This window comes from Paroedura picta, chromosome 4, assembly GCF_049243985.1.
Source record: "Paroedura picta isolate Pp20150507F chromosome 4, Ppicta_v3.0, whole genome shotgun sequence".
Classification (NCBI taxonomy): Eukaryota; Metazoa; Chordata; class Lepidosauria; order Squamata; family Gekkonidae; genus Paroedura; species Paroedura picta.
In genome coordinates this window covers 87,876,895-87,904,690 of record NC_135372.1, presented here as the reverse complement: position 1 = coordinate 87,904,690, position 27,796 = coordinate 87,876,895, and the positions used below count along the sequence as shown (strand labels likewise).

Sequence of the window (27,796 nt, the reverse complement as noted above, 5' to 3'; positions counted from 1 at the left end):
AACAAAAAGTGTCCAAGTCCATACCGCTTTGCTGGCAACTAATTTCAAATATCTCATCCAGGCTGTGCATAAATGCTGCTCCTTATTCTTCCCAAATGAGTCAAAGCACTCAAAATTTTCAAAACCAGGCTTTTCCACCTTAGCTTCCTTATCCAACCATTCTTTTCAGTCCTGGCCACGACCTGGTTAAATGAGCTCCCGGAAGAGCTGAGGGCCCTGATGGAGCTATCACAGTTCCACAGGGCCTACAAGATGGAGCTCTTCCACCAGGCATTTGGTTGAGGCCAGGCTGTGGAAGATATGAGGGCCTGAAAACCTAGGGCAGGAAGTGGCCCCCTGAGGTTGCCCGATGGTATGTGTAGAGGGAGGGCTACTCCGGCCTGCGCTGGACTGGTCAGTTGGGAGGGAGTAGAATGGGGTTATGCTACCACGGATTTTTTTTTTAATAATTGTATTATTTACTGATGTTTTATTGGGGTTTTACTGTAAACCGCCACATGCTGGCTTGGCCCAGAAGTGGCAGTCAATAAATAAATAATATTGTGCTTGTAGTGGAGAAGTGCCATCTTAAAAAGTGTACAGTGAGAAGACAAGCAAGAGAGTGAAAGAAAAAAAATAGAATGGAAAGCAGAATAACCCTTGGCTGATATAATGGAGGCTAACAGCACCACTGAACAGAGTTATACCCTTCTAAATTCATTGTCTTCAGTGGACTTAGAAGGATGTAACACAAATGGATGGCACCGAAAAACCATTGCTATCTTTCAATATCGTCTCTAGAGTGAACCAGAAATAACTCCTCAGTGACATTACTCACATGCGGGATTCCATTAATGAGATTTCTGTGCCAAGAAAGAGGTGGGAGAAAACTGCATGAAACAGACACAAACAGGTGCTGTCATTAAGCATGACACTGTTAGTCTCCAAAGTATCAACAAAGAGTTAGTCTCTACTTTCCCCTTTTCTCATTTTTCTCTGCTTTTGCTGGTCTCTTCACTGATGTGAATTTGTTCATGGCACCTTCTTTGAGAGATATATGGATGGCAGGGGCTTGCAAAAGCTTTTCCTTTAATTAATTAATTACTATACTGCCATTCCCAGAAATGCAACAGCTGCCACTTCTACCACCTTATGAATTTAGGTGGAGACAGGTGATGGTGGAGGAGGAATTCATCCGCAATCTACTGCCAGGAAGGAGAGGGGGTTCTGAGTGAATTAGAATGTTGGCTGCTGGTCTTCAGTACAACAATGTGATCCATCTTGGGCTCTCAAGGCTGGTTTGAAAACACAAAATCCCCCCTTGGATGTGGTCATCCAATTCTAGGTTTTCAGAGCAATTTACTCTAACACGCATATGCCAGCTGAGGTCTTCACTTATCATAAACTTATCCAGAGTGCTCTTTGCTGGTCCAATTTGTCCTTTAATGTCTCCATTCAAATGGAACCATCATGAGGCCTAGAGGCATTTGTATTCAAATGCAGACCAACTGCTTATGAGAATACAACTAAGCACTTTCAGCATTTGGTAATATGCTCAAATTAAAACCGATTAACGCATCCAATGAAAGCAAGGAACCTGCCAAACATGTTCTTGCTGCAAATGACATCAGTTTTACTCTGATGGCATCCACTGCTACTTTGAATTTGTCATCTGGTAAGGGTGCTTCTCATATGTGCATGCCACAAGACATGCAAAGCCAGCTCCGTGGTATGCAAACTTGGCTGTAAATTCTCAATTAAATATCAGTGCTATTTGCCCATTTTATAAGTACTGGACAGAATATTCTAAATGATAAGATTTTAAAACATAAAAGGATTGTAGTGATACTACACACCATAGTATATAGCAACCAAATCCTCTTTAAAGAACATGATTGAACATATGACTATTTTATTATTTATTATATTTATATGTTTTAATTATATATTTTATTATGTATTTATTTTATAATAAATGAATACTATTGAACAGTAGTAAATAGTAAACTGTTACTACTAAACAGTTCTAAAGAGTACTAGTTAGTAGTAAATACAACAATGCATAAATACTACTAAACAATGCATTGATGATATACAAATTACTATCCCAGATTTGTTTGCTGTACATGTGCATTTATATGTTAAAAATTGTAATGTTTTTAGTTTGTGACTTCAAAACTTCCAGGAAACCCAATCCTATTTAACTGATATTGTATTTGAACACTTTATATATGATCTTTAATCATATTATATAGCTACAATTGAGATCTTTCTAGTAATTTATTTGCTGCATTTATATACGAGAGCCAGTGTGGTTATATAAGGCTATGAGCTGGGAGGTTCTGATTCATATTTCTGCTCTGCCACGAAAGTTTGCTGGGCCAGACCCAGCCTAACTGAACTCACTCAGCCTAACTCATAGGACTGTTGTGAGGATAAAAAGGAGGAGAGGAAAACAAATTAAGAAGCTTTGGGTCCACTATGGAGAGAAAAGTGGCGTCTACCTAGAGGGTTTAAAAATGTTTTCAAAGTAGCAGATGACTATATTAAAACAATCATTCAAATTCAAAATTCAGCTAAAACATAAAAATAATCAAAATATACAGAACAATAGAGAGCAGATAGTTAACAACAATAACAAAAGATGACCAGGAATATAAGATTAACTCCCAAAGACAATTCAGAAAGAAAAGTTCCTAACTAATTATGGAACCCCTTGCAGACAAAATCTGCTGAACAGCCCATTGTCTAAACCTGACAAGGTTGGGAATATGAACAAACACTATATTAGGGAGGGATACTTTTCTTGCCACTCAGATGCTATAATGTTGTTTCCACCTTATCATGATATTTAATCATGATATTTAACAATAAAGTGACAAACGAGGTAAGATTTTTCCCAGTGTATTTTTTATATTAAAAAGCAGCTGAACATCAGACGCCCCCCCCCCAAAAAAAATCTGGCTTATTAAGTTTTTAACCCTTCGTTTTCATGCTTCACTGAGGCAAAGCAATTTCTAGCATGAGGAGTGTGCTGGGGAAACAATTAGATACCCTCCCTCTAGATTATGGATGGGTACAAACTGTCTACCCATATTTTAACATAACATCTGTCCTTTTTTTAAGGTACAAAAGGATAACGGAGTTGCATGCAATGAGTAGTGCTGTCCTAAGAATTCTCTGTTATGTGTGAGGAGGGAACCAAACCTTATTTTCAGAACTGAGTTTAGTCCTAAGATTCTGACTGCTACATAAGGTACAGTGAAACAACTTTAGTGAACATAGTTAGTGTAACCTACATTTCGTCAATTGGTTACATTCTAATCAAGGGGAGCTGAATGGAGGCAGCTATAAGGCATTTATACCAGGACATTCCCCCTTCAATATACTCCCTTCAGTCATTGACAGAGGTCATAGCTGTTTACGTTGCAAGTGGCCTAAAACAAATGACTTTAGCATGAGGGTCTCAGGAGCATAAATCATTTGACCACTGTTTTCTGTACCTCAACCAAAGTAACAAAGCCAGGGCTCAAAACCAGCCGCTATAGAGACTGAAGGAGTCCATTTGGCTACTGGGCTACATACACTCGTACAGACTACTTGGCAACTGTATTTCTGTAGCTTGGTTACTTCCTGATTGTGGAACATGCATTAGTTTGTCATCTGAAAAGGAAGAACAAGCAGAGCAGTAGGAAATGCATTAAGGAGACAATTGTCAGTCTGGCTTGGGTTTCAATCTTTTGATTAAGGGTCATTTGCACTCATATTAGTAAACTAGTCTCAATGTAAAGGACAACTACCTTGCACTGAGGGATAAAATAATCAACTCTACCACAGCAACATCAATCACAATATGTGCAGACACTGTACAAAGTTCCAAATACCTCCACATTTTTTATTGTGATTGATTATGAACATGTGAGAATACAGGCACTACGGAATATTTTTAATTATGTAAAGAAGTCCTATAATGTCTGGCCATATAAAAAATGGCCAAGGCCACTCACAGTGTCACAAAAATATACTATCAATTAAAACCAAATTTTAGGCTCCCACAGTCCTTCTTTGGAGCCAAGACAGGGTTTTCAAGGTAGCACTTTGAACTGGACCCAGAAATAAACAGGAAGCCAATGTAGATGATATAGTAGTGGTTTTATATGCTCACTGCAGAAGACTCCTGTTAATATTCTGGGTTAATACAAAAAATGATAGAATAAAGTCTTCATTGGTTACATTTACATTTACATCTCCTCCATTAGGTGCCTCCTTTTCTTTGGTATAATTAACTAGGCCTCTTTTCTTAAATGTAGTGGAAAAGTGGATGGCTCTTAGACTCAAATGTGAACAAGTTTATAAGCTTTGGGCAAAAGTTTATATCATTGTGTAGTTAATGTGGGGTCGTACATTTTCAATATTTTACTATTCTTTGTATTAATAACTTATACTGTATTCTATATTTCTATCTTTATGAAAATAAAAAAACTTGTATATAAAAAAATATTCTAGTCTTACATTTTGTTTTCGCCACTAGAACTGCGTTATGCATGACATTGTGAGCAATCTGCAACACTCCTGCAGCACTAGCGCCAAAATCGCTTTGTTGTAGCGATTTTCGGGGAATCGGGAAAAGTGGATTCACCCTCAGAAAATCGCTACACTCTTGACAACAACCTGCAACACTTGCAAAAAAGACCTGTGCGTTCTCAATGTAGCGGTTGCAACAAAGTCCCTCCCCCTGGCTCTCTCCTCCGAACTTCCGGTTAAGTGATTGCCATTTTTTCCCCTTGGAGCGGGGAAAGCAGCGAACCAGCGAGGCTTCATTCACCCAGCGAGGCTTCTCTGGCTACAGTCCCTCCCCAGAAGTGCTTTAAAGCTCCCCTAAGTCCCCAAGCACAACACAGCCCCCTGTTCGCCAGTTCCCTTTAATTTCGGCCAAAAATCGCGCCCGTGCGGGGGGGGGATCTTTTTTCTACTCGGGGGAGCGTGGTAACAATGAATTGCCAGCTAGATGGGTCTCTCCGTTGCAACGAATCATTGCATATTTGTTGCAACATGTGTGTGTGTGTTTTAAACCTGTGCTTAAAGGGAAAGGGGCTTTTCGGGAGCATGATAACAACCGCCCATTGGCTGTTCCGTTTGATTGACGGCCAGGGGCGGGAACAAGCACAGAAAAAAATCGCTTCCTTTCTAGCGATTCCTGCGAGACCGAAAACCTGTGGGGAATGAATGAAACGCTACTGGATTCCACTCCAAATGAAGGTATGAGGAACGCCAAGATTCCACTATTTAAAATAGCGTTTCCGCTTTGTGAAAGCAATTGGCAACATTGGTCCTTGTGCGGAATGGCCCTCTGTCTTCTTTTTCTAAAGCAGGCCAGGGCTGGGAGGGGGTGTGGCCAGCACCACTGTTGTACGTAAGCATGGATTAGCCCCACTGCCATGCAAGTGCAGCCCAGCCTTTCCACCTCATGTGGAATCGTTCTGAGAATACAAAATCAGGTGTGGCTATCAGAGGTACAATATATTATCAAAAACATGAACTCCACAGTAATCCATATACAAAAATGAAGTCCCATGAAAATTGAAAAATAGTAGACCTACAATAACCAATGCATGTAGGGAGAGTGTTAGAAATACTAAAGCTCAGTATGAACTTAGCCTAGCAAGAATGGCTAAAAACAACAAAAAAGGGTTCTTTAGTTATATTCAAAGTAAGTAAAACAACAGTGACATGAAAGGACTATTGTGGGGACAAGAAAGTGTCATTGTAACAGGTAATGAAGAGAGGGCTGAACTGCTCAATTCTGATTTCTCCTCAGTCTTCTCATGTGAGGGGAATCAAGCTCAATGTGGCAAAATCGTTTCACGTGAGTGATGGGAGTTTTGGCCTAGGATCACAATAAACACCTAGTTTCTTTAAATGAAACCAAATCCTTTGGGTCAGATGAATTGTTTCCATCCAAGGGTACTAAAAGAACATGCATACATAATTTCTGAGCCTCTGTCCATTATTCTTGACAATTCTTGGAGAAGAAGTAAAGTGTCAGAAGATTGGAAGCAGGCAAATGTTGTCCCCATCTTCAAGAAGGAGAAAAAAGAGGATCTGGGTAACTGCCAACCTATCAGCTTGATATCTCCTTGAGCAGCTAGCACAGATGGCTGTAATTACTAAGAGTCAGTATGGCTTTCTCAAAAACAAATCATGTCAGACTAAACTTATCTCTCTTTTTTTGAGAAAGTTACTACCTTGTTAGATCACGAGACTGCTGTGGACATTTTTTACCTTGATTTCAATAAGGCTTTTGATAAGGCTCCATATGATATTGGTAAAGTGCAGTATGGATCCTATTACTCTTAGGTGGATCAAGAACTGGTTGGCAGATCACACCCAAAGAGTGTTTGTAAATGAAAACCCTGCTGAGAAAATCTGGGCTACTGTAAGTAGGATCTTATTATGTAATTATGATCTGGATGAGGGGATAGGGGGACTCCTGTGGACGACACCAAATTGGGAGGAGTAGCGAACACCCCAAAAGATAAAGATAGAGTTCAAAAAGATCTGAACATGCTGGAAAAGTGGGCAAATGAGAACAAGGTGCAATTCACTAAGCAGGAGTGTAGAGTTCTACATCTGGGTTACAAAAATGAAAAGCATGCATACTGGATGGGAAATACATTTCTGGGTAGCAGTGTGTATGATCTTGGGGTACTTATGAACTGTAAGCTAAATATGAGCAGCAAATACAGTCTTGGGCATCACAGAGGAATCACATCAAAATCACAAGATGTCATAGTCCTACTGTATACCACATTGGTCAGACCCCACCTGGAGTTCTGGAGGCCTCACTTCAAAAAGCATATGGACTAAATTGAGAGGGTTCAGAGGAGAGTGATGAGAATGATCCAGGGTCTGAGGATCAAGCCCTATGAGGAAAGGCTGAGGGACTTGGAAATGTTCAGCCTGGAGAAGAGGAAGTTGAGAAGGGAGATGATAGGTGTCTTTATGGTTTTTGTTGGCAGCAGAGGATTGTTGGCAGCAGAGGATAGGACCCGCAGTAATGGGTTTAAACTACATGTAGAACGATATTGGCTAGATATCAGAAAAAAAAATTCAGGGTAGTTCAGCAGTGGAATCAATTGCCTAAGAAGGTGGTGAGTTTCCCCTCACTGGCAGTCTCCAAGCAACAGCTGGACAGATACTTACCCTGGTTGCTTTGGGCTGATCCTGCATTGAGCAGGGGTTTGGACTAGATGGTCTGTGTGGCCCCTTCCAACTCTATGATTCTTTGATGGCACTTTACAGTCATACACAATCCTAATGTATTGCTTACTGAATATCCCATTTTGTAAATTGTGCTGACTTGCAATGTGTAGCCTACTTTGAGTCCCTGTGAAAAAGGTGGACTATAAATAATGCAAATAAGTAAATAAATATTTAATCTAAAACAGTCAGGACTGCCTTCTGACAGAGGCAAGATATTGAATTAAGTGTCCAAACAAAAGCTCAGTGCCTGGTGTGGCTGCAGTCGTGCATAATAGATCCCAGTGCTGTTTTTGTGTTCCTGTTATCTCTTCTGAGAGTTCCCTCTGTATTGTCTTCTGCCTCCATGAAGGAGCTTCTTCCCAGATGTAGGGACTGCCCCACCCTGGGCCACTGGAGAAACAGGTTTCACCCTAGATCAGGCATGCCTGTGATAGTCTAGCAATGTATATCTGCAAACCACATAGATTTTGAGAGAAGACCTACCCCTCTTCAATTCTGACAGAGTTCATGATGATGCAGTTAGTGATTTTAACTTTATCTTTGATCATGCATGCAGAGCCAATGACCGAATGTTTAATTGCAATCTTTTCTCCACACTGTGTAGATGCACCCACGATGCTATCAGTTCCAACCTAGAGAGGAACATAAAAACAGTCAGATTGGCAGAGCTTAAAGAAGTCCCCCAGTTGCCTTTTCCTATTTACTTTAGTATAGCAGAGAGATGGATACAGAGAAGATGAGTCAGATCCAGGTATATTCAGATGAATGCTGAAAGGGCAGATTTGAAGAGAGATCATTGAGAGCTGAACTAGGTGTGTGAACAAAGGCAGAGCTTTGACTTCTGACAAAGCACCACATGTGCTATTTGTCTCATCCTCCATTACAACCATAAAGCATTGAAAACTTCAAGGGTTTTTTTCTATACAAGCAATTACTGCTTTATCCCCTTCACTGCAAAGTAAGTTATGAGGCACTGAAGAGAACTGGGGAGCCTTTGCATTACAGCTGCCACACAAAGGCATTCAAATGGACAAAATGTCTGGCAATAATATAATAAATAACCATAAAGGAGAGCAAGAGGAATGAGAAATCCATCATACTGTAATTCCAGTCCATCATGGTGTAAATGGTAATTTCTTCCATTAGACTATGGCAGTTGTATAAAAATGGAGATGCATATCAAGCCTGTCAGCATCAGAAATGTGTTTGGGGGTAATCCCAAGGGACATAGCAACAGATTTCATTTTATTATGCGAGCTCTTAATGTGAGGATAGAAATAAAAACAAAGTGCAGAACACCCAGTGCAAATTTGTCTTGCCATCCTGTATGTGCAGAAGTTAATACTTACCGAGTATTTGTCCATTATTTGTGCAGTGCTGTGAACCAGAGGTTCTTCTGGACAAAGTAAAGGCAGCAATTTAGGAACCTAGAAAATGAAATCCCACGTCACTAGTAAACCATGGATAATTATGCCTATTATGTGTTATAAAAAATTACAGTGAGCCTCAATTGATTGGATCTAACACTGAAAACTAATTATTATCAACAGATAGTCAAAGAAGACAGAGAGTTGAATTGCACTGGTTAATCTATAAGACACAAACTGCACCAATGAGTCCATGTTGGACTATCCTGTGTCTGAAGTAGTGTGCATATACACAAAAAGCTTATATCCAGAATTAAACTTTATTAAAGTCTTAAAGGTGCCACCGGACTCAAACTTTGTTATACCCTTTAATAAGCTGCAATCAGGCAGATTCCAGGAGATTCTGCAGGACAGCAATTAGAAGCCCTTCCAAACATAATCTGAATACTGTTTAACTGCACACAGTAAACAATATACATTACAAGTAAGAAACTATACGACTAAAGTAAACCTGGATTCAAATATTAGCTCATGGCCAAACATCACATGGTGGGCAATTCCAGGACTGTTCTTCGCAGCAGCTGTTTAATACTGACATTGTGCCATTAATCAGAAGCAGGTGACCAGCTGCTTACCTCTATCCCTTTGGGCCTGTCTATCTACTCAATATTGTACCATCTATTTCTGACCAAAAGGATGTGGGGTTTTCCAAGCATACCAAAAATCAGTATGGGATGCAGTGATTTTCAACAGAAAAATGGTAGGAAAGCACTGGAATAGTTCTTCCTACCAGTCTTCTTCTTGATTTCAGCCTCTCCTAGTAGTTTTTCACTTTTAAAAAATGGACAGAAAAATCATGGAATTGCCCATCACATATAATTTGACTCAGTCCTAAACGCAAAGCACTATATCTTACCCTTAATTCCCCAACACTAAAATGTAAGCAATTGCCTACATTGGAAGTAAAAAAGAAAAAGCTCCAGAATATCACAAATAAGCAATCTCTTTTTAAAGACTCACTGACTTTTGCTGTGGCATTTCCCCTCAGCAGAGTTTCCTTACCATCCCAGAAAGTTAAATATTCAAGGAATATCTTCTCTGACCACCAAGACTTTTCTGAGAATTTACAGATTAGGTGGGATTACCCACCTAGGTGCAAACACTTTTTCCATACTGCCTCTAAATGCTTCAACCATTTAGGCAGTTTGTGAAAAAAAAAAACAGAAAACCAACCATTTGTTACTGGCTCACTCTTGCAACTTTATTAAACAGACACACAATGCAGCAAGTACTGCTTCTCTTGCACATGAATCTCCTGACCATTTCCGCACAGAGGGGTAAAACATGAGTGACTTCCTGCTTGCAAATGCAGGATGGAAAATCTCGCATTTGCAGCCCTTCTCATGGGGAGACTCCTCCTGAGTTTTCCGAGTTTTCCCTCTGCCCCGTTGCAGCTTTTTTCCTCCTGATGAGGCTGCAAGGGAAAGCAACATGAACTGTTCCCTCCGCTCCATGGCTTGTCAATCACAGCAAGCCACCAAACACAGCACAGCAGTTCTCTCATGGAGTGAAACTTTTTTTCCTGCCTGAGCCCCGAAATTAACATATACATTTTAAAAGGCACTTCCACGTTGCTATACGGTAATAACACAACACAGATGCATTTTTAATAAAAAATCAACACTGTCACATTGATATGAAGAAATGCCAGAATGATATAGCATTCTCCCCCTTTTTTGTAATTAATGTTCTTTTGCACTTTATTTCTGTCTGGGTGGATTTCTGAGATGCTGAACATGGTTCCTGAAGCCCAAAACAACATTTTGTATAAATGGTTGGCTTAAAAAAAGGTGCTCAGACCTCTGTATGGTTGGGAGAAGGTTGCCCAATCACCCCCCCCCCCTTTCCCAGCTTATTTCCCATCTCCAGAAAACAGAAATGGGGCTGTGTTTTGCCTGCCTGAGTTGTAAGAAGGCTTCATATGGTCCCTGGAGCCCAAAAAGACATTTTGTGTAAATGGTTGGCTTAAAAACAAGGTGCTCTGACCCTTGTATGACTGGGAGAAATCTGCCTGATCACCTGCCCCCCCCCTTTTCCAGCTCATTCCCCACCTCCAGAAAACAGAAAAGGGGCTGTGTTTTGCCAAGCTGATCCCAAAAAGACTGTTGACACTTTAAAGGTGCTATGCGGTAATAGCACAACACAGATGCATTGTTAATAAAATGTAGGTTTGACAATGTAGGTTTCCGGTAATGTTGCAACAGACTGTGCCATTAAAAAAAATTATCCAGAACAGGAAATGGAGAGGGGAGGGAGGGTGTGAGGGCGGGACAAAGCAGCTATCATGCATTTCCCCCTCCATACAGGCTTATTCCTGGTTGCTCACTGATGGAATGTGCAATTTAGAGATGTAAATTCAGTTTTGGCAATTCCTAAAATCACAAGTTTAAAATAGCCAAGACTTGACCCAGCTACTAGACAGCCTCAGGATGCAGGCGACGTCATGTGGAGGGGGGAACAGATTCCTCTTGCGGAAATGGTCCCTGAAACTCTAATCCAACTTCTCAGCTCCTCACTATGACCATAGCCTGTTGGACTGGAAATAATTAGTGGTCTCCAAATCTTAAGATTTCAGACTGATTATGTGGTTACTCACAGGAAGAATAAAGCAATTCTCTGGATTTGTGTATCTATGACCATAAAACAGGGTAACTGCATGCATATACCTCCCTTCACCTTTGTCAAGCCATGCTAAATTTCAGAATTGCCCCCAAAAAAACAAAACCAAGTATGCAAGTGTTCTTGCCCTCACCTGTCTGTTAGCTTCAATGTACTGTCCAAGAGTATTTACTCGGTAGCATAGCCCCTCTTCCATGATATGAACATAGCAACGAACTTTCCCTCCATGGAATGCTTCATTCATATCTCCTCTGTGATTATTCCACCAAAAGTTTTCTGTATCCAAGTCAAACAGATTATCATCCTTCATGAAGCTATAGATATCTATAAAAATACACATAAAAGTGAGATTAGATGGTGCATCATTGTAGGCTATTTTAAAAGAATAGCTGGGATATGGGATGGCATATTTCTGCATGTATACCTTGTGCTGTACAGGCTACACTGGATTTGGAGAAAATAACTGTGGAACTTTATGGCCTTGGTATAAAGACACAGCATTCAGATGCCTCTGCATTATATTACTGACCCAAACCTTGCATAAATTACAAAATAGCAGGCAAGCACTACACTAGAAGCATAGATCTACTCAGGGATTCTCATCTGGAGTGACGTGTCACCCTGGGGTGATGTGAGCGCTCCCCAGGAGTGACACAGCCTACCCCAGAAGTTCATGTAGCTACCAGTCCTTGCATTCGAATGTCAAATTTTAATTTGTTTCCACATAAGTATTTTCAATCTGCCCCCTCCCAAAATGGCCAATGATTGGCTTGGAAGGGATGAGAAGAGGGTGCCCCCCTCCCCAGCTATCCTAACCTTTCATTTGGCGGCACCTGAAGTCAAGCGAGGTCCTTGGGGCTGGTTCTTGAGTTGTAGGGTCTTTGGGATTTTTTTTGTGGGGTAGGTGGGATGGAGAGTTGCCTGTCTAGGCCTAGCTCCCAGCTGCTCTCAGGGCCCAGATTTCAGACTGTGAGGCCAGCAGAAGTGTGAGGCCAGGCAGGGCCCTGGGCAGTTCTGGGGCTTGATGGGTGGGTAGATGCTTTAAGGATGGATTCTATGGCACTGTACCCCACTGAGGTCTCTATTCTCCCCAAGCTCCATCCCCAAATCTCAGGAGCTCCCCGCCTGGATCTGACAACGTCACCCTCCTAAGATTGCTAAGTCTCTCCTGGCTTCAGGCAGGGGATGGAGATGTAGAGTGGCCAGATCCAGCTTGGGAAACTCCTGGAGATTTCAGGATGAGCCCTGAGGAGGACAGGGACCTCGGCAGTGTACAATGCCACAGAGTCTACCCTCAAAGCAGTCATTTTCTTCAGAAGAACTGATCTCTGAAATCTGGAGATGAGCTATAATTCCGGGGGATCTTCACACCCCACCTGGAGGCCGGCATCTCTAGTTGAGAGCTACTACAGATAAAGGCCTGGATCCAATGCAAGGGCTGTGCCCAGCCCGCACAAGGATTCCTATCTTCCAAGGTTTCTCCTTGCCTTGGCAGTCATTTCCGAACCTGGGAAAATATATTCTCAGGCCTTGCTAGGATTTCTAAACTCCTGGGGGTGCCTGGAGATCTCCCAAAGTTACAAGTGATCTCAGAATCACAAAGACCACTTTCTCTGAGGAGAATTGCTACTTTGCATGGTGGGCTTTATGACTGATGAATGTTTCCCTGTTCAGCTCAGTCAAGCATACTGAACACACAAAAATGAAAATAATTTATTATTTAACAAGCATTCTATTTTATTACCGAGGCCATGCACATGGGAAACAAGTGAGAACTTTTTTTCGGGAGGAGGAGAGAGGGAAGCCTGGCAACATCACTTCCTGTAATGGGGCAGTGGGAGTGGCTACTCACATTCGGCAGGCATGTCTGGCTAATGTTGCCAGGCAACATGTGACTCCTGGGGTGGGTGGCTGTAGGGGACAGGCTGCCCCAACTCTCCCAAGTTCCCTCCCACCCAGGAGGCAGTGACACCCCGCAACAGCCTTGACTCCAGGTTGCGGCACCTGCAACGTTGACTTCTACCCACCCCCACCCCCGTGTCCTGAGAAACCATGGGCAGCGCTGACCGCCAAGAGGAGCCATAGCAAACAAATCCTCGGAGGTGGCAGGCCAGGCCAGAGCAGATGGCCAGAAACCAAGCTTGGCAGAGAACGGCCACCAACAGCAGGTAGAACAATGGCTCGGGTCAGGCGTGGCCCCTGGAAAGGGCTTGGAGTCTAGAAGCTAGTGGGAAGGTAGAAGGCGAGCGGAGAGATCCCTTGAGTGCTTGGGGGGTGAGGCAGTGGGCATTGGAAGTGAGAATTCGCTTCAGAGAAGTGAAATTCGGAGGTTGGGGAGGAAGCAGGCCTGATAGTGAGGTTAAGTATTGCTGGCCCATGAGAAAAGCCAAGGACTTGCAGTCAGTGGCAACCCCCATTCTGAGACCAAGCACTCCTCTCAAATGAGTCTCCTTCCTTTGTGCTTGGCCCCCACGCAAGGTGGCGGAGGGTGGGGCAGCAACAAGCAGTACCCTGGATCTTGACTGTGTCAGGGAGGCATAACCAGCTGACATCAGTTCTGGGGTATCTTGAAGCCTGAAGAATATTTCAGGTGTACTTCCACAATCAAAAGATTGAAAAAGGCTGGTTTAAATCATGTAGTGTTTTTTCTTTAACACAATTTGGGCAATGGTTGCAAATTCCTCCTCCCCCTATAGACTCCCAACTCCTGCTTCATGCTCTTTCTGGGAATTTCCTGTCTCCCAGCAGCAGCATTTCGGGGGGGGGGGGGATCCCTTCCATCATCATCAGAAATAATCTGCAGGATCCAAGCCATATTATCAATGTGATTTGTCCAAACACAATTTCAGTTTATATCTGCTCCGTATGCTTCAGATTCCTTCCTCACATAGGCTTTCTAAAATTCTGTATCTTTCACTAACCTAATGACTTCTGATCCTTTTTCTTTTCATCCTGCTCCTTGTTGCTTTGCCCTTGTTGCAAAGGTGCTGGTGAGGAGAATTGCTTCCTTACTAGATATGGAATCAGCTCACTCCTGATTGATGTGAATGATCTGGGGAAAAACAAACAGAGAGATCAATCCCAGCATATTTAGGAAGGGCAGATGATAATCTGTTAACTGGTGTTCACGTGACCATTTGGAAAGTGACACAATGCAATCCTGCACCTTCTAAAAGTCTATAGAGATTCAGTCAGGGTGTGGAAGTTTCAGATGGTCTTCTTGGGCAAAAATGTGCTTGGATTCACTGCATATTGAACCTCCACCCACAAAGCATGATCTCCCGGAATCCCTCCTTCTGCCGGGGGTTTCCTATCCTCCAGGAATAGCAGATAGGGAAGGAGGGAGAGAGTTGCATTTTGCAGACACAAATCCTTCCAGCTGCAGAAATGCTCCACTGTATCCAATTCCTGTCCTCCATGCATACCCATTAAAAGCAAAGCATTGTTTGCTACACAGATCCTTCAGATAAACTATTTGTGAGGAAAGACTGTATGACAGCACAGATGACCATTCAAAGTGAATTTGCTTCCAGAGGATATAATGATAGCCATAGGAATAAACACTTTAAAAGGGGTTTAGATAGATCCATGGATCAGTGGCTACTAGCCATGGTAGCTGAGGGGAACCTCCACATTCAGAGGCACCAAACTTGTGAATTCCAGAGACAGGAGCCATTATTATTATTATTATCATCATCATCATCATCATTTAATTTATATCCCCTAAAAAAGTAACAAGAACAATAAAACACAGTACACCAATCACAACAAGGCAAGACAAGAATGGTGGCCAGGTTCATGCAACTAACCCAATTTCCATAACACCACTAAAAGGAAGGGGGGAGAAAGGGGGGGCTGATGGCACACGCAACCGCCACATTTGTGAGGAGGGGGCAGATCACCCATGCTGCCCGGCCTCAACTAAAAGCCTGGCAGAAGAGCTCTGTCTTGCAGGCAGAATGTTGAAAGTTCCCGCAGGGCCCGCAGCTCTTCCGGGAGCTCATTCCACCAAGTCAGGGCCAGGACCGAAAAGGCCCTGGCCCTTGTTGAGGCCAGGCGAGCTTCCTTGGGGCCGGGAATGACCAACAGGGTAGCCTCCGCAGAGCGTAATGTAGATGTTGCACAGGTACTTACCATTACAGGAATTTATCGAATCATAAAATACTACTGAACCTAGAAAATTCCTTAAACTCCTTAAACCTTATGAGCCACTCAGAGAACAATCCTTAAACTTTACAAAGCAAGCTAACATAGTTAATAAATTGTTATTCATCCTTTTGTGAGAATGTAAGAAAATAAATACCTCCAATATTTCTTAAAAACAAGAACAGACTAACACAATATAAGCTTATAGCAAAATATACTAATCTAGATCAAACTGGATTTATTACTTGTAATAAGACAATACTAGGAAGTGAGTTAACAATTTATGAAAGTAACGTAAAAAATCATTTTCCTGATGCTGAAAAGGCATATGATTGAGTTGAGTGGAAACATGTATTTGAATGCACTAAATTACCACAGGTTTGAAGAAACACTTGTGAAATCTGGTAAGACAGTTTTATAATGAACCAAGAACATCTTTACTGGTAAATGTAAATTGTTTTCTAGCATTCCTGCTATGCTGAGAAATAAGATAAAGCTGTCTCCTGCTCTATTCGTTGAATCATGAGATATACGCTGAGAAAAGAGCATCGTATTAGGACTGATATCAGGGCTGGAGATAGGTGCGTAACTTCAAAATATTGTTGTATGTTGATTCTATTGTACCCACTTTGACTGAAGCAGCAATGTCATCACCATTATTATTTACCTTTACTATGAGAACAGCCCTCTTGGATCACATCAGTGGTCCAACTATTCAAGCATCCTGTTTCACATAGTGCAAACTAGTTGTTGAGGACACCCGACAAACAAGGCATGAATGCGAACAAGTTTTCTGTAATGCTGCTTTTGTGGTGACACAGAAGACAAATGTACAGAAAGACATTCTCCCGAACTCTCACAATAAGTGCACAGAAGCTATTTCTCTCTTCTTCAGGGAATGGACGAGATCTCTAGCTCCCTTCTCAGAGCTCTAGAAGATCCTGGAGATACTCTGTTCAGATGGAGAATCTAACTGTGGGAATTCACAGAGCTCTTCACAAAGAATGTGCCTGAAAAATGAGTTTTAAAAATCTACATAGTCAGGTATTGAAAGGGCTACTAGCATCTTGATAGTATCAGATAAGTAAGTCGTTATATTGTGCAAGAATTAAAAGAGACTTCAGAAGTGTTTGTTTCTCATTATATTTCTGCGCCCAGGAGAGAAAGCTGCATGATATAGCCCAATCTTGTCAAATCTCAGAAGCCAAGCAAGGTTGAAACTTGAAAGGGAGACCCATGGAAGACTCTGCAAAGGAAAGCAAGAACAAATTGCCAGTGCTTCTCACTTGTCTTGAAGGACTTGACATTTTTTCACTCAGGATACCTGAGTTGCTGCCTTCTTGAATCAGACAGAGGTGCCAATTTGTTTGTTTCATAAAATGAGGCACGTAAGAGAAGTCAAGCTAATATCTTTAGGCTAACTCTGCTTATTTGAAATTGTTAGTTCCTGGGTATACAGAATGGTGTGTGTGTGAAGAATGTCATTGTCATCTCAGGCATATGTATCAGATAGCCCGGGCTGTATTAGCCTGCTGATGGTACATGAGACCATCTTCACAAAGCACCTGAAGATTCACTAGATTCAGGATGAACAAAAGGAAATCATTCTTTACACAGAGAGTGAATAATATGGGAAACTTCCTGTGAATGGAAGCCACAGTGACTAAAGGGAACCTCCATATTCACAGGTAGTAAACCACTGAATACCACTGTCAGGAGGCAACATCAGGGGAAGGCCTCAGCCCCTATGCCCTGTTTGTGGATCTCCAGAGGAACTGGTTGGATAAGGTATGTGACAGGATGCTGTACTAGATGGACTACTGATCTGATCCAGAAGGGCTGTTTTTATACTCAGAAACTGACCTCTGTGTTTAAAAAAAGTTACGTGCAAAATAGCCCTGAAAAACAAACCCCTGAATATTTAAAGACAGAAGTAGTATTTTTTTTTCCATCTCAAGACTTTCATGGGATATTTCAGCTTTGATCCCCTAACCTACTGTAAAGATTAAACCCAGCATTTTCCTGGCATGGGTACTCCTGAGGTTTTCAACTGAAGTTTCATAATTGTACCCTATAAATTTTTAGGTATAGCATGTAGAGCAATTTGATGTATCCCAAGTATAATCTCATTATTTTTTCATTATTTTACCTCCTTTATGTATTGTATTTTGCATTCTGTCCTTAATGTCATGAATTATAGCTAATTTAAGATTTAAGATGGGTAGTTTACTAGCTTAAAATGTTTGCATGCAGCTGTGCCATTCAGGAATGATTTCCTGCTTGGGTTTTATGCTGTGTCTAAAACCGACAGTGTTATATTTCCCATAGAAGCTGGCCAGGACATTTATGGGATCCATTACATATAAAATCTCAGTATTTGGCAAAGGTCTCTATAGCCTGATGCAATGAACACCATAGTCTAGGAGTGAATGAAAGAATTGGAAACTGAAAGGCATTAGACTTGTACCCAGTTGTAAAAAATGTTTTCTTAGTTTGACAAACACTTTCATTCTTCTGACATCCACCTAGTGTCACATAGTCCCAATAAAAATGTATTGACAATCCCCTGACAAATCTGTTGAATGACAGTATCTGACTACTTCCATATTACTAAATACTTTGCAAAAGAACCCAAATCCGAATGTTGGTCATTGATTCCTGGTTAAACAGGTTATGTTTGGGATTTTTCCAAAGCCTGTGCTTTTGGAAGGTATTATTTGAATGAAGGAGTTTCATCTGAGGGATTTTAATACTAGGACACTAGGACTATGGGTATCAACTGATCACAAATGGGATGGTATTGCTGCTATCCTAACAGAACATGCCAATCAACAGTAAATGGTCCTTTGTGTGGAAAATGGGCCCATTATGCACGGAGGGGAAGGTCCACATTTGAGGTGGAATGGCGGCGGCTAAAACCACCAATTATGCACGTCGCAGGTGGCAGCCGGGTGCAGAGTTGATGTATGCCGCCAAAAAAGCTGCATTAGTGAGATGCGGAAGAAAGTGGAGCTTCCCGGGCGCCCAGGGCACAACCAGAAGTGGCTCCGGTTTGGCCATATGTATAATCGGCAACTCTGGGTTTTGTCACCATTGCATCCCGTCCCGCGCATAAGCGGTTTGCTTAGCTTCTTCCGCCTCCTCGTTGTCCATGCCACTGTTTCAGCGGCCGTGCATAAGAAGCCATGATGCCAACCCCAGCAGAAACAGGATTCCAGCACTGTAAATCCTCCAAATACCCGACAAGATTTTAACAACCATATAATTCCAGTGTCATGATGCAATATATCTAATTACTGCAAAATTGAAAGACATACTGTTCCATTTTTTATGGCTCTTCTTTACCTTGTTACCCGTAAACACATTAACTACCGGTGAGCAAAGGATGTTCTTTGGCCTGACCCCCAGCAGGTATGGAAGCAGCCGGTGCTTATACTTCTCTCCAATGCTTCTTGCTTGCTTGAGATGTTTCTACTACAAGTGTCATTCCCATTTTACTGGCTGTCACTCATCTTTATTTTCTATGTTTAAAGTTAAACACCAGAAAACTGTATTAATGAGTATTAGCATTTTAATAGCTCCCTTGGTTTTACTGATCCGTGATGAAGCATGAAATCTTCTATTGTTGTAATGTAAGCTTCCACCTGTGAAATTGGCCTCCTTTCTTAAAAGTTAGTTACAGGATAGGAAAATTGCATTTCTCATTAAAAGTAACTTTACCACACATTTTCTCAGGTAAAATGGTAACACTAAACAATAGTCACAGAGAAAAAAAATATTTTCCTAAATCTCAGAATCTCCCCCTCCACAGACACTAATAATTTTATTTGAAAGTTCATTGGACGATAGAAAAAAATCATAAAATACTTAGTAACTAATTAACATACTGAGTAATGGTCTAAATAACTATTTTAAATTACTTTTCTGAGACTTTTAAACAAAGGATCATTTTCAATATCTACTGTATCTCCCCTCCCACGTCCATTGCTAGCCCTTTCCTTCCATGATGTATCTTTGTTCCCTATACCAGCTAGCTGTGCCTCCTAAGAGAAGTTTACCTGCCCTGTAGCATGCTACGTCTTTTACAGCAGTGGTCCCCAACCACCAGGCCGTGGCCTGGTGCCGGGCTGCGAAGGCCCCAGTGCCGGGCTGCGGCTCCCTCTCCCCCCCCCCCCCGTCAGAAACTTCCCAGGCCGATTAACTTGCGACCCGGCAAGCTTCTTTTTGCGGGGGGGGGGAGAGGCCACAAACGTGCATGCACGGCACTCCCACAAATGCGTGCATGTGCAAAACTGATGCATGCGTGGCCGCCAGATCGCCCTCCCCCCCACCAGTCTGCAGCCTTAAAAAGGTTGCGGACCACTGTTTTACAGCACTGTGCTACAATACCTGGCTATAACAAAGGAAGAGACTTTAGATTCCTGTCTCTATAATTATTAAGCAGTTATTGCTTTGTTCAGACTTAAACTAATCATTCCAGGGGGCACAGGATATTTAAACACAGAGACCGATGTTAATTAAATAAGAAAATGATCCTCACAGACATGATGAGTATTGCAGGCTCACAACAGACATGCAAGGGGGGAAACGGAAGGAAGAGACGAAAAAGGAAAGGGGAAAAGGGGACAGAAGAAAGAGAAAAGTTAATTATGAGCCCTGTAGGTACATAGTTCATGGTTCTCATCGTTTTAAGGGATAAAGCCAAATAACGTTTAAAAATGCCATGTAAGCCAGGCGCACTCTTGTTGGATCTTAACATTATTTTCTCCTGATCCTTTGATGGAGATTAAAAATTTCCATGTGAATACGAATAATGAAACAACAGTTACTTGGAGGTTTTTCCCAGATCTCTAATGCTCCAAAGTGGAGCAACCAGTCCCCATTCTCCTTTCCCATCCCCACTGCTTTAAAGAAAAAAAGTCAACTCACTTTGAAGAAAAAAGACAAAACAATGCTAAGAAAGGAGGATTAGGGAAATGATATTTATATCATGGACCAAATTAAAATGTCAATGCTAGAGGCGGTCAAACAGCCCCTACCATATATACACACCAAGCATGTCTCTTCAAGGAAACAGGAAAGAGATTTGAAAAGAGTTAATGCAACCCCCAGTTAATACCACCTGCCTCCGACTCAACATTCCTTAAAAGACAGGGGTTGGGCTGATTTCCCACAATATGGCTTTAGTGAGCACAATAGAAGAATCCATTATGAACATTTTTACTTTCTTTTTACTTATTTACTGCTTTAAAAGTTGGGAATTTAAGAGACATGCAAAGAATGCAATGATAGCGCTTGTATGTTACGGGCAATAGTGGGGGAGAAAGACTTGAATTTAAAAGCCTAGCTGGACAGGTTGAAGACAAGATTGTCCCCCTCCGTATCTCTTCTTTCTCAAAGCAAAATCTAATTTTAACCTACTACATGGAAATGCAGAGAAAGCCAGGTGGACCTATAAATTACTAAGCAGTTCCTTAACACTGAGCCTTGCTAACAGAATAATGACTCTGAGTTAACATGTCTGTCTTCTTGCGATTTGGCTGCAACACTTCACAACTGCATCATAGAATCATAGAGTTGGAAGGGACCTCCTGGGTCTTCTAGTCCAACCCCCTGCACTATGCAGGACACTCACAACCCTATCTCTCATCCAACGTAACCTGCCACCCCCTTGAACCCTCATCAGATGGCTAGAAGAACAACAAGTTTATAATTGCCTTCCAGTTACAGAGAAAGCTTTTAATCTCTAATCTCCAATACATATTTTGGAAATGTAAAAAAATGCACTGAAGCATTTATTATTGTTCTGTTAAATATATCTGTTACCTGCTACTGTGCATATGGCTCACACCGTATATTAAAAGCTGCTTTTATCTGGCCAGGTATTAGTCGATGTAAGGCTACTTGTTAAATGACTATGGTGATTTAAACAATGTACCCCAATATAAGGTACCAAATCATTAGTCTAGGTTTGATGGAATTGAGCTTGAAAGCTGTGGGAGATCTACTTGCAGCTTCAATTTGATTGGCAATTATTAATAAACATGTATTTGCAAGGTAAGTAGTCTGTGGGATCCATCTTCACTTTCTGGCTTCATGTCAGTGCCTACAGTAATACAGAAGGTTGGGGCAGTTAACATCTATGTGCCTGTCCATAGCTTTTAAAAAATGTATAATAGGTTTTGCAATAGATCTAGAAATCTTCCAGATCACATCTCTATTTTGGGAGAATCAAACCTTGGCACACAAACTGTAATGTTCTGACGGTGCAAAAAACATTTTGTCTGCCAACTAGAACTTTTATGGTTATTTGAAAAGGAATGAAGTAATATTTATTGCCTTGTACCTGTAACATTATTAGCAATCAGAGTTTGTGTCCAGCAACTTGTCCACAGAGCAGGAACTTCAGTTTGAGGTTCCTATGATTTATTATTATTTCAATTTATATCCCGCTGCTCTCCGTGGAGTCGTGGCAAGTTACATAAAACCAAGTAAAACCCCAGTAAGACAGTCACAACCCCTATTATCATAAAACACACAAGACGTAGCATAGCCCCCATTCCTCCCCCATTCTACAGTCAATCATCACAGGGTAGAGGTTTGCAGAATGGTATCATGTTGGCAGGAGGAGGGGTCCTAATTGTACCTGGTCCCAGCCTCAATCAAAGACCTGGTGGAAGAGCTTCGTTTTGCAGGCCCTGCAGAACTAGGAAAGCTCTGTTAGGGCCCTCAGCTCTCCTGGGAGCTCATTCCACCAGGTTGGGGCTAGAACCAAAAAATGTCCGGGCCCTGGCTGAGGCCAGGCCTGCTTCTCTGGGGCCAGGCACAATTCTTCACCATGGTTCAAGTAGACCTAGAGTGCCACATTAACAGTTTTACCACATCTTAGACTTCCTTATACCAGAACACTTCTTTTTCCAAATATCTGTTGCTTCTGGCTGAAAACAAACAAGTCTCCTTAAAAATAACTACTATAAACATGTTCAAAGGTAAAGCTGCAGCCACCCAAAATGACTTCACTTGCCTGTGCACAGGCAATCTTTGATATGAGATGAAAAACCTGGACAAAAATAGTTCTGACATGGTAACGCCAAAAGTTTAATAACTGCATCCATGACAGGAGCGCCATCCAGGGAGTCTGGCAGACCTTCTTAAGCTTTCAGGAAACAATCTCATACCTTTGCCTACAGCACCCTACCTATGCTGCCCTAGCTGGCCACACCCAGTAGCAGCTGCCTCGGTGAGGCCTGGGCGGCCAGCCCAGATGGAGATAACGTTCAGTCCAAGTCACCGGGAGTTAATAAGGACAACGTAGAGCCAGGCAAAGAGTAGTCAAACAGTCCAAAGGTCTGAGTCCAGAAAATCCGAGAGTCAACCAAGCCAAAGCACTTTACCAAAAGCCGTCGTCAGGTCCGAAGCCAGGGTGTCAAGGATTAAGCAGCAGGTCACGATAGCAGAGCCGGTCCAGAGGGTAGTCGCATAAATTGCTTCCACGCTGGCTAGCTGTTTCTGTCTCCCTAAATGCAGCCCATCTAATGAGCTGCACCTGCAGGATGACTCAGCCCTCCTCTCCTGCGTGAGTCCAGCTGAACCCCATTGCTTCTGACAGCTCGCCTGCAACCTCTGGCTCCTTCTGCGTTCTGTCATCCCCACCCTTTGGCTTCGTCTGAGATGTACAGCCACTTCCTCTGAATCTGAGTCTGAGGTAGACTCCTGTTGAAGTCTGTTATCTGCCAGCTGCCGGGAACATCCCTCTCCCGGGTCCATCTCATCACTCCGATCTGGCTGGGTTGTTGACCCTGGTTGCTCTGGCAACCCCGGGGAGCCAGGAGGCAGCAGCAGGGGGTGTGATACTACCTTTCCATATGGTGTCCTCCTCCCAGATTCCCTTCATTGCTAGTAGCCAGTTGGCCCTTTCCAACTCCTTGATTCTATGATATTCCAAGGTGGTCTGAATTTGCTGAGACTGAGAGGAAAAGAAACCTTGGGGTCATAGCAGAGAGCACAATTAAAGTGTCAATCCAGTGTGCCACAGAAGAATGAAAAGCAAACTCTATGCTGGTGATTATTAGAAAAGGGACTGAAAATAAAATGGCCAATTGTATAATACCTCTGTAGAGATATGTCTCTTTCTCATGCTGATGAGTTGGTGGATGAGGTGAAGGAGGTGGGGACCCTAGGGGGAAGTGACCATGTCCTCATAGAATTCCTTTTGAGATGGGGAGGCAAGGAAGCTTGTAGCCAGACGCGGATGTTAGATTTTCGTAGGGCAAACTTTAATAAACTCAGAGACATGATGAATATCATACCATGGACGAGAATGCTGGATGGGAAGGGAGCATGTGGGCACTACTCAAACAAGAGCTATTGCATGCTCAATCAATGACTATCCCAGAAAGACGAAAACACTGCAGGAGCTCTAAGAAGCCTATTTGGATGAACAGAGAACTTCAAGAGGAACTAAGAAAGAAAAGGGAAATGTTTAGGAAATGGAGGGAAGGACAAAGCTCTAAACAAGAGTACCTACAGGCTACTAGGCACTGTAGATCAATCACCAGAAAGGCCAAAGCTGAGAGTGAGCTAAGATTGGCCAGAGAAGCCCACTGTAACAAGAAAAGATTTTTCAGTTACGTGAGCAAACGTAAAGGAGGCAATAGGCCCACTGTTGGGTGCAGATGGACAAACTCTAACAGAAGATGCAGGGAAATCAGAAAGGCTTAGCGCCTATTTTGCATCTGTTTTTTCCCACAGGTCAAAGGGTTTAGGCACATCTAGAGATGGCAGTAGCCAAGAGATAGTGACTGGGTGTCAGGTTGACATGGACAGAGAGGTTGTCGAGAGGCATTTAGCTGTACTGGATGAGTTCAAATCCCCTGGGCCGGATGAAATGCACCAGAGAGTGCTCAAAGAACTTTCTGGAGAACTTGCAGAACCCTTGTCCATCATCTTCGGGACCTCTTTAAGGACTGGAGATCTCCCACAGGACTGGAAGAGAGCAAACGTTATCCCGATCTTCAAAAAAGGGAGGAAGGATGACCCACGAAACTACAGACCAGTGAGTCTGTCCTCTGTTGTGGGGAAGATAATGGAGCAGATATTAAAGGGAGCGATCTGCAAACATCTGGAGAACAATTTGGTGATCCAAGGAAGTCTGCATGGATTTGTCTCCAACAGGTCCTGTCAGACCAACCTGGTTTCCTTTTTTGACCAAGTAACAGGCTGGATCATGGAAATTCTGTTGATGTCGTTTACTTGGATTTTAGTAAAGCTTTTGATAAGGTTTCCCATGATATTCTGATGGATAAATTGAAGGACTGCAATCTGGATTTTCAGACAGTTAGGTGGATAGGGAATTGGTTAGAGAACCACACTCAAAGAGTTGTTGTCAATGGTGTTTCATCAGAGTGGAGGGAGGTGAATAGCGGGATACCTCAGGGCTCAGGGCTCGGTCCGGTACTTTTTAACATATTTATTAATGGTCTAGATGAGGGGGTGGAGGGACTACTCATCAAGTTTGCAGATGACACCAAATTGGGAGGACTGGCAAATACTCCGGAAGATAGAGACAGAGTTCAACGAGATCTGAACACAATGGAAAAATGGGCAAATGAGAACAAGATGCAATTTAATAAAAATAAGTGTAAAGTTCTGCATCTGGGTCAGAAAAATGAAAAGCATGCCTACTGGATGGGGGATACGCTTCTAGGTAACACTGTGTGTTAACAAGACCTCGGGGTACTTGTGGATTGTAAGCTAAACATGAGCAGCCAGTGTGATGCAGCGGTAAAAAAGGCAAATGTCATTTTGGGCTGTATCAACAGGGGCATCACATCAGAATCACAAGATGTCATATTCCCATTATATACGGCACTGGCCAGATCACACCTAGGGTACTGTGTGCAGTTCTGGAGGCCTCACTTCAAGAAGGACGTAGATAAAATTGAAAGGGTACAGAGGAGAGTGACGAGGATGATCTGGGGCCAAGGGACCAAGCCCTATGAAGATAGGTTGAGGGACTTGGGAATGTTCAGCCTGGAGAAACGGAGGTTTAGAGGGGACATGATAGCCCTCTTTAAGTATTTGAAAGGTTGTCATTTGGAGGAGGGCAGGATTCTGTTCCCATTGGCTGCAGAGGAAAGGACGCGCAGTAATGGGTTTAAACTACAAGTACGATATAAGTTAGATATCAGGGGACAAAATTTCACAGTCAGAGTAGTTCAGCAGTGGAATAAGTTGCCTAAGGAGGTGGTGAACTCCCCCTCACTGGCAGTCTTCAAGCAAAGGTTGGATACTCACTTTTATTGGATGCTTTAGGGTGCTTTGGGCTGATCCTGCATTGAGCAGGGGGTTGGACTAGATGGCCTGTATGGCCCCTTCCAACTCTATGATTCTATGATTTTAATTTGCAAGAGCAGTAATAGGTGATAACACAAACTGCCTAGTGTTGTGAAAATGATTAACACCTGTAATAGCTCAAGATGCAATTTAATAAAGATAAGTGTAAAGTTCTGCATCTGGGTCAGAAAAATGAAAAGCATGTCTACTGGATGGGGGATACGCTTCTAAGTAACACTGTGTGTGAACGAGACCTTGGGGTACTTGTGGATTGTAAACTAAACATGAGCCCTCTTTAAGTATTTGAAAGGTAGTCATTTGGAGGAGGGCAGGATGCTGTTCCCATTGGCTGCAGAGGAAAGGGCATGCAGTAATGGGTTTAAACTACAAGTACAATGATATAGGCTAGATATCAGGAAAAAGATTTTCACAGTCAGAGTAGGATTTAGGATGCTTTGGGCTGATCCTGCGTTGAGCAGGGGGTTGGACTAGATGGCCTGTATGGCCCCTTCCAACTCTATGATTCTATATATGGTACAGCCACATTTAGAATACTGTATACAGTACCTTAAAAACAACACTGGAAAGGTAAAATACTTGCAGCTTCAATTTGATTGGCAAATACCTTTCCTAGGAGTATTAAGGGTTTATAAAATTGTGCTCTGGGTAGGAAGAGTGGGTGGAGAGAGCTTTTTGTGTCTCTCCCAAAATATTAGAACCTGAGGAAATCTAATGAAGGTGATGGGTAGTACAATCATGATGGCAAAAAGGAAATATTTCTTTAATCAACAAGTGATTAAGATGTGGAATTCGCTGCCAGGTGGTTTGAAAAGAGGATTAGACAAACTTTGTTATGTGGAGCAAATGAGATGAGTGCACGGATGTGTAAGAAATGCAGAACTCCCACTATATCATAAATATAATTTATGATATATAATTCCCCCCATTTTTTCAGGTTTGGGTCTACTGGACTCAATTCCCCCCCCCCCCGAATTTCTGAAAAATCCTGAATTGGAAGATCATACCCCCTCATCAAAAAGAAAAATAATAAGGCTACTCTGCTTTTGAAGAAAGCTTTCTAAATTATGTCTTTGGATATGCTTTCTCATAGCAAACTAGAGTTTCCAAAGATCCCGAATAGCAGTTGTACATGTGATGTGAACTACTGGGTTAGCTGCAATTATGTCACAGTTGGCAATGTTGCCAGTACAGTTATTACTGTACTGAAGAGTCTAGAACTACATGCAAATATGCAGATAAGCTACATGTAGTTTCTCCAATATAACAATCCTACACACACAGGTTTCTTATTGCATAGTCACATTTTAGGAAGTTTCTACTGGATATGGCTTCACAGATAATACATACCATATGCACACTGAGTATATAGGACTATCACATAGAGATGGACATGAACTGGGTTTCAGACAAAATTCGGCAAAAACTGGGGCTGGTTTGGAGCTCCAGAACTGATGTTTATGGAAGGTGCATTCTCCAAGAATTTACTGGACAGCTGACTGACATGGTGTTTACAACTGAACTGCTCGGTTTAAATAGCTGTGAGCCATTTCACCAGTCAATTTTGCTCCCCCTCATTTTGAAGTGTGTGTATGTGGGAGGGGGGGGGGCGGGGCAGGAAACAGACTGGTAAAATGGCTGCAAGGCATTTCCACCTTACATCTGACAGGTGGACCCACCTCACTGATAGGTTGAAACAGCTGCAGCCATATAAACCTGTTTAAATGGCTGAATGTATTGGTCATTCCCGGCCCTAAGGAAGCACGTCTAGCCTCAACCAGGGTCAGGGCCTTTTCGGTCCTGGCCCCTACCTGGTGGAATGAGCTCCTGGGTGAGCTGCAGGCCCTGCGGGATTTACCAGCTTTCCGCAGGGCCTGTAAAATGGAGGTCTTCCACCAGGCTTCTGGTTGAGGCTGGGGTTAGCGAATAAGACCCATTGCCGCCCCCCCCCCCCCGGGAATAGAAGTCACATCATTCCCTCCTTTTTTCCTGCTGCTCCACCATGTTGG

At 42.5% G+C, this 27,796-nt stretch overlaps 1 protein-coding gene across 2 annotated transcripts in view; it reads right to left on the bottom strand.

Moving 5' to 3' along the window:
• EIF2B3 (eukaryotic translation initiation factor 2B subunit gamma) overlaps window positions 1-27,796 on the bottom strand; it is a 138,230-nt gene that overhangs the window by 22,722 nt on the left and 87,712 nt on the right. For both annotated transcript variants that reach the window (XM_077333936.1, XM_077333937.1), the window contains exons 7-10: window positions 14,210-14,340; window positions 11,422-11,612; window positions 8,592-8,669; window positions 7,726-7,874 (exon numbers count right to left, since the gene is read on the bottom strand). In XM_077333936.1, coding sequence (XP_077190051.1) covers window positions 7,726-7,874; window positions 8,592-8,669; window positions 11,422-11,612; window positions 14,210-14,340 — 549 coding nt within the window. The remainder of the gene's footprint in view (window positions 1-7,725; window positions 7,875-8,591; window positions 8,670-11,421; window positions 11,613-14,209; window positions 14,341-27,796) is intronic.